Source organism: Micropterus dolomieu, linkage group LG14 (assembly GCF_021292245.1).
Source record: "Micropterus dolomieu isolate WLL.071019.BEF.003 ecotype Adirondacks linkage group LG14, ASM2129224v1, whole genome shotgun sequence".
In the NCBI taxonomy this organism is placed as follows: domain Eukaryota; kingdom Metazoa; phylum Chordata; class Actinopteri; order Centrarchiformes; family Centrarchidae; genus Micropterus; species Micropterus dolomieu.
In genome coordinates, this window is record NC_060163.1 from 24,723,685 (window position 1) to 24,731,396 (window position 7,712).

The 7,712-nt window shown below is 41.6% G+C and overlaps 2 protein-coding genes across 4 annotated transcripts in view; both read left to right on the plus strand.

The window, feature by feature from the left end:
• The window catches only part of LOC123982851 (zinc finger protein 502-like), a 441,737-nt gene that overhangs the window by 370,279 nt on the left and 63,746 nt on the right, over positions 1-7,712 (plus strand). The gene's annotated exons all lie outside the window — the stretch shown is intronic.
• st6galnac (ST6 (alpha-N-acetyl-neuraminyl-2,3-beta-galactosyl-1,3)-N-acetylgalactosaminide alpha-2,6-sialyltransferase) overlaps positions 1-7,712 on the plus strand; it is a 16,687-nt gene that overhangs the window by 4,536 nt on the left and 4,439 nt on the right. For both annotated transcript variants that reach the window (XM_046068768.1, XM_046068767.1), the window contains exons 3-7: positions 2,707-3,028; positions 4,637-4,802; positions 5,984-6,158; positions 6,600-6,738; positions 6,832-6,935. In XM_046068768.1, the coding sequence (XP_045924724.1) occupies positions 2,707-3,028; positions 4,637-4,802; positions 5,984-6,158; positions 6,600-6,738; positions 6,832-6,935 (906 nt within the window). The remainder of the gene's footprint in view (positions 1-2,706; positions 3,029-4,636; positions 4,803-5,983; positions 6,159-6,599; positions 6,739-6,831; positions 6,936-7,712) is intronic.

Below are 7,712 nucleotides of genomic sequence, written 5' to 3' on the forward strand. Positions count from 1 at the left end.
GAGAATTAACTTTCAACGAGTTTTGCGCAACCCTGCAACTGCAGTCAGATTTTGCTTTATATACCCTGCCGGTCAAAGTTTTGGACCACCCCCATTGTTCTAGTTTTTATTGAAAAGTAATTCAAGTCCAGTGAAAACATTAATGATACAAAAGTAAGTTCAAAGCAGCGTTTAGATCAGATTTTCAGATAAAATTAACTGAATTAAAGTTTGATTCATTTCACTATAGAATCAGCTGAGATCCAACTGCTGTCTTCCCTCATTAATTGCCGTTTTAATAAAAATGGAGCATCTGAGGTTGTATGAACAGAGTACGGTCTAGACCTGCTCTTTTATGAAGAGAACTGTTGTTGGTTGGCGCTATATAAATAAAATTGAATTGAACAGACTGTTCCAAGGTATTTACACATTAGGAAACCTGTTTTTGCACAAACTTTCCAGGCTTCACTTACTTCCACTGCTGCAGAATAACAAAGTTGTTAACTCAATACTGCCCAGTAATCCCTGAAAAATTAAAGGGTTCTTAAAGTTTAGAGAAATAATGTAAACTTGTCTTTACACTTTTTTTTTTTTGGTTATTATGCAGCAATCAAAGTAAATGAAGCCTTGAAAGTTGATTCAAAAAACACTTTCAACAGGTGTCATGTGTAAACCGCTTGTATCAATAAATCCTCTGAAGACTTATTTGTACAATGTTGCAACTAAAAGGCAATTGACAAAAGACGAACCAATTGATCCCACACTGAAATAATGAACAAAACTCCTTCATTTTATAGCTGAGAACTGTCTGTTTTGGTGGCTTAAATTATTACTTTCACGGGTTTTTTTTTTAAAAGGTCTTTCACTGGACTTGAACTACTTTTATATTTCAATTTAAAAACTAGAATTAAAGCTGCAAGCAGCGATGGTTGGGGCCCTCGCACTTGTAGCACATTGAGCTGTGAGGCGGCTGCGTGGCAGATTCTGGCGCTCTGCCAGTGTGGTTGTGAATTTGCCATGGGCTGCAGATGCTGCACAAATGTGTTAATCTTCACTTTCTGTGTCTATGAGCATGTACACTGAAGTTAAAACAACTTCCTGTTTCATGGCGACTCATCGGGTTGTGTGTGGTTTTGTTGTTTTGACAGCACACCACAGGTAAACCAGTCGACTGGTAATAACGGTTTCTACAACTTTTTATTGTCAATGGGTTTAGACTGCACATTGAAAGTTTGAAGTCGCTTGGACTAATTGCCTAGGGGGAGTTTGTTAAAGTACAAAGTGTGTAAATCTCCAAAAATGACCATTAAATCCAAAATGGCCGACTTCCTGTTGGTTTTAGGCAATGGCTTACGCATACACGTAGGTGAAACTTAGTCCGGGGGCTGCTCTGTAGAGGGCGCTAGCGAGCCATTTTGCCACGGCCATTTGCGAAATCCATAAAATACAAAATTTTTCGCCACTCCTGAAGTTTTTGAGTTTTCGAACATCTTGCGGTTACTTTGCAGAAGAAAGGAGAAGGGGGGGGGGAATGATTATCCTTTCAGTTTCAATAGGGACCTCACTTGGGCTCTAAAAATGGGTGTTGACCAGTAATGTATGTTGGTAAATTTTGATAGAAATAAAAAAAATCACTTATTTCCCCCTTTCTATTAAGAACCCTGCACCCAAAACCAGAGAGAATTCACTCCATCGCTTCTAGTAAGAAGCTGATTGACTCGAATATATATTATATATTCTGTGCCTTTAAGCCTTTGGTAGCTCAAGAAAAATGCAGCCTCCACCCTTTTCTTTATGACTGTGCTTTCCAAGTTATGCAGTGTGAAAATAAGCCATAAATCAACTTTTCTACATAAACTTCAGATCCTCCCAATTTCACATTTTAGACTCTAACTTTTGCTTTGGACACATTCTGTCAACAGTTTTCTCAAACTGTCCCCACAAAACCTGTATTTGGTTCACAGAGCGCATCCTGTGTTCAGGGGATTACCCACAGTTATCTTAGAAACAAAACACATACGCTGACCTGCCACAGTAGCTAAATTGTTATTTGCTCAAGCTGTCACCGGCAGAGTTGCATCAAGCCGTTTTCTTTGAAGAATTTAGTAATAGAGAATAACAGAAGTACTAAAAGGAAACCTGCTGTCTAAAGCAGTTTCTAGTCTGGCCCTGAGCAAAGGGATGCATAATCATTTACAGTCTGGGTTTCTATGTTCTGGGGAACAGATCCTCTCCTGACCTTGAATGAACATTTGAGGAGAGGAAAACACGAAACGATCTCTCAGCTCTGACCTAAACCCTACATATATGGACAGACTAATGTGTATTATATAAGGAAAGGTTAAGATATAAACACTAGTAGTAATAGAAGAACGTCCATCAAATCGTTTATGCATGTTCAAGAAACAATTCTCTGCCATTACGATCTCTTTTGTGGGCGTTAAACAAACAAGATATACCATCTTAATTACTGAGCTTTAAAAGGTACTGCTAGACGGACTACCTTCAGACGGCCAGGCCAGTTCCCCGTTTACAGTCTTTATGCTAAGCTAACTGGCTGCTTCAAACTTTAATGTACAGATATGAGCACGGTATCAACCTTCTCATCTAACCCTTATCAAGAAAGCTTCCTGAATTGTTCAACGAGAGGGGGGTGGGTGTTCAGATGATTTATTTCCAGCAGTGACTTGCCGGGCTCACTGCCAAATCTTGTTCTGTCTTCCACAGCGTCTCAAGAGACTCCGAGGAGCCTCTTGACAGCGCGACCCGGCCGCCCTCTGCCTTACACTTTCACATAGAGCACCAGGTTCTGCATGAACACACACATGCCACGCAGACTTTAAAGACTCAAACATCCAAAGTCTCTAAACAAAAAGTGGAGAACAACGTCCTGGATGTCTCAAAGTCCAGTTCTGATGGCCTGGATAAAACCTGGATCAGTACCAAAGGCCCTACACCGAAGCCTCAGCGGATCACTCAGGCAGCCAGGACAACAGAGCCTTCCTACATTGGAGACACTTACATGAGTGAAGACGTCCCCCCACAAACGGTGAGTTCATATTGTGTTTTTTTTTTTTTTTGTCTAATTTTTTTTCTCTTAATACTTTGACCTCCCTCTGGTGCCCAGTCCCAAGACCACAGGTCACTACTGCAGCTTTTTTTTTTTAAGGCTGTGTTTTCTTTAAAAACTTTGTCGCTGTATATTTAAATAAACATTACTCAAATAGGAGGAAATGGAGCATTTTGGTGGGGTTTTTTTTCCATGGTAAAAAGGAACCGGTGCAGAGTGAGGCTTGCTGCTTTTAACAAGACCACTGGGCTTTGCTTTGACAAACACAATACTTAGTAAGTTACATTCATTGTTGGCGTGGGTCTGTTTTTGTGGGGTTTGACAATAAAAGTATTAAATGTCACCTGTCTTAGCCTCTTATGGCACCAAATGGAGCACTTAAAGAGTAAACATTCATTATGGTGGGAAAGACGCTGTGTTTACACAAACCAACAGGTAGTGAAAGTTGTAACACATCCCTCTTTTAAACTTGTGATGTGTTTCACAACGCTGTCATAGGGCGGCTGCCACACTTGTACTGGGTGGGTCTGTCCTCCAAGTAAATGTTTCATGGAAAACGGAGTCCTGTCTCCTACAGACCGGCTCTGAGTGTGTCATCAAGCCTAAATCTCTCATGAGTTGTCTTCTGGGAGGAAAAACAGAGGGAGGATAAGAAAACACACAATAAAATGAGGAAAAATCTGCCTTAAAGTCTGTTAGGAGTGATCACAGGGTTCCAGAAGAGTTTAATTTAAACAAGGCAACTCGCACAATCTTTCATGTGAATCTCCTACCATGCACACACTGTACTTCTGTACGATACAGCTTTCAAAGGAAAGACTATAAACTTTGTGGCGCTGCAGTTTATGCTTTGAGCTGTTGCCTAAGAAAAGGGAGGCCACAGACCGAATCGCTTGTTGATTCCTCAGATAACACGATTAACAAGATGATAAGGTTGCTAACATGAAGCTTGGTGCCATCATCCACGTGTTCGCATGTCCATGGTGGTGGTTGAAATATTGTGAGCCAGTTCCCTCTTGGGTTATCTTCACTGGCCTTAACCTAGAACAACAATCTGCTGTTTAGTCTCCAGTGCTATGTCTTATTGTAATCTATTGCTATCATGAGCTGTACTCTAATCTGTGGAGCCAGTGAGTTCTTGTGAGACTCAACCTTGTAAGATCTGACGCCTGAGCTGCTGTCTCTACCTTTTTATCAAACCGTTGCCTCCCTAACAAGGACCGTTACGTGTGAGAAATAACTAGAGCTGGGAGGTCAGTGAACACTTGTGGGGTGAGCTAATGTCTCCAAGCTAGACCTGTCTTACCTTCACTGTTGGACCAATTAAGCCCCCTAAGAAAATTCTCTAACCCGTGTAAAATTCACAATGTCTCCTGAAGCCTCTTGTCGTTAGTGGTGGTGTTTTGCTAATTACTTGGTAATTGCCTCCAGTGGGAGTCTGGAGGTTAATGTTGGCGGCTTTTGCAAGTTGAACAGATGATGCTCGGCTTGTAAAGATCATGTGGGACATGGTGTACGAGGTCGTAGAGAGGAGATAAGACTTTCTGTATATGGTTTGATAACAAGGTTGTTATCTGCTTCCCTCAGGACTGCCCAGACGGCATCCAAAGTCGGGTCACACAAACTGAATTTGGTGAGAGGTTTCTGAAAAACATCCCAGTCCTGCAGTGGGCCAAACACGTCACTCCTGAACAGCACCAGCGCCTGAGCCGGTACCCAGGGGCACATGGCTGGGGGGGGGTCGACTATGAGAGTGAGTTTCTGTTGGTTCTATACTTTATTTTATATTTTTAATGCCATGTTCACCTATATTGATTGTCTGTCTGAGATGGTCAAACCTATTTTGGACACCTGAATGAAGCCGATCTAACAAAGGTTGAGGTCAAGGGCAACTGGACTTGGCTGAAGATCCTAGAAGACGTTTCATCCCTCATCCAAGAGACTTCAGTTATCAAATTTACACACACACACTTTCAAAAAGCCTGAGGTGCTGAGTGCAGCACGTTGCTCTGGTTAATAAAAGAGCCATGATATTTATTTTTGCAGAATGAGTGCACTCTCCCTCACCAACACTTGTGGTTGGCAAGTACTTTAATCAGAGTGAGTCTAGAAAACCTAATCTGTGCGTTGTGTACTGTGTTTACTTTGAGTAGTCATCAGGCAACACATGGCAGCTTCGTTGTATTTAGTCTGTGAATGATTGTGATCTTATGAACATAATACCAAGTGAATGATCTCAGTTTTTAAAATTGATTTTGACACTCAATAGTTAAAAATGCAGGTTAGTTTTATATATTTAATGGTGCATAACACTACACACAGTAATTCATCAAATTGCAACCAAAAAACCCCAAAATGAAGCTCAGGCCTGGACCTCAGAGTCTGGGGTCCCACGGCACTTTGCCCATTTGGTAATTCAAAAGATTTTTCATTAACTGCAGAAATTCATATTTATACGGGGGGACTGCAAGTAGAGTGCAGGAGTTTCTGTATGAGATTTTACACGTGTGTTTTTCTTTGTTTTTTTTTTTTTTTGTACAGCAAAGTACATTCATATTAGAAATGTTGTTTAGACACCAAAGTTTGTCTAAAGCAGATTGTGTACTCTTTGATTAGTTATCTAAAATTTGCATTCCCCATATCCACACAGAAGTTAAGGATTTTGGATAATTTGAGGACATGCAGGCCCCATCACAGTTAAGATGCTTATCACATTTAGACAATGGTAGCTTTCCTCTCTGTGCCCACACATGTAGCCACAGCGGTTTTCATTCAGACTGAACGGAATCTGTGGGCGGATGCAATTACATAGACAAACAAATCAGTGGTTCAGCAACCAAATCTTATTTGTGATTTAAGGATTTTTGTAAAAAAAAAACAACTTAAGACTGTTCTGCAATTTCCATCTAGATTAATTCTGTACTGTGTCAACAGCATTGGTGGAAACTCTGTCTGTCCTCAATTCGTCTGCTAACTGGCAGATGTTCGACGACTGGAAGGATCGCAGCAGTAAATCAGAGTGCATCCGCTGTGCTGTGGTGGGGAACGGTGGGATCCTGAATAATTCAAAGAAAGGGGAGGAGATCGACGGTCATCACTATGTGTTCAGGTAGATACAGACTCGGGCTCAATAGCAAAACATGTTTCGAAAGCCACATGTTTGCAAAGGTCTGTCGAGGCCCCACCCAAGCCTCTTTCAGGCTCTAAGGAGATTTGTTTTAAAGTTGTTTAACTATTTTTAAAACGACAAATGAACCTCCTGAAAATAACTATTCTATCATATGTGCACTTAAAGTGAATAAAATGCATCAATGATTTTGTTATTTAAAGCACCCAAGTCATTATCCCCCCCCCCCCCCCCCCCCCCCCCCCCCCACACACACACCCACACACACACACACTTTAAAATCATAACACTTATAATAATTAAAAGGTTAATGCCCCTACATCCTAAAGTGCAGCAGTTTTGGCACTAAAACGAAGTCAATAACGAGGGATCCTTCTGTCAAAGTGTGTTGTCGTTATGTTTGTGGGCTCCTGTGATCTTCAGGACCAATGGCGCAGTCATTAAGGGCTTTGAGAAGGACGTGGGGTCTCGTACCACCCACTACACGTTCTCCACCAACACAATGGTCAACTCCATGAGGAGCTACGCAGGTGCCGGGTATAGAGGACCACCTCAGTCAAAGGTGAGGGCAAAAACTAAAATATCCTCCCATAAAAGGCTAAAATCATGACGTAAAAGGATCGAAGTCACATCACACTCTGCTGCTCTCCAACAGGAAACGCGATACATCTTTCTGCCAGATCACGACCGTGATTACCTGCTGATGAAGGCTGCAGTGACACACACTCGAGTAGAGAGGGGGTCTGAGCAGAAGAAAGAGTAAGCAACACTTACAGGCTCATTGTTCTTGCTATTCATTCCTCTAATCATATTCATGTACATAATCTGTATCATCCACTGTGTGTGTGCTCACACGTCCATCCATTTAAAGGTTAAGTGTGAAAGATTTAGTGGTATCTAGCAGCGAGTTTGCGAATTGCTACAAACGGTTTACCACCTCCCCCCTTTTTATTTTTTTTTTTCAAAGAGTGTAGGTTAGCTGCAGTGGCTGAACAGTCTGCCACATTGGATAATATGGCCACTGGTAGTTAACATGGAAAATGTAACCAAAGAGTGTGCACTGTTTCTGCACCACAGTCAATTATAAAGTTTACAGAGACATTTGACATCATTGACAAGGGAAATGCATTAATTCTCTGACTATGGACCCTCGCCAAAACTGTCAGCCTGCAATAATATCTGTCCAGCTGCATGATTATGGTGCTACGATAGCGGCAAAAAAATAAATACTTTGATAGTGGTGCTGAAATAAATCTCAGTTAGTTGTTGGATGAGGATCAAACACACTGCAGCTAACTCTTTATTAAACAGTTCATAATTTAAGGAGGGGGGAGAAAAATTCGCCCGATGTGGGATCAAACGCGCAACTTTCCAGGAGAGTCTTGCACTTTACTGGATGAGCTAACCAAACAACATAACATGCAGTTTAAACATTTTGTCTGATACACTCACCCTCCGTATAATGGCTAAAAAAAAATTGCTCCGATGCAAAACTTATTTGCCGACCCCCCCCCCCCCCCCCCCCCCCCCCCCCCC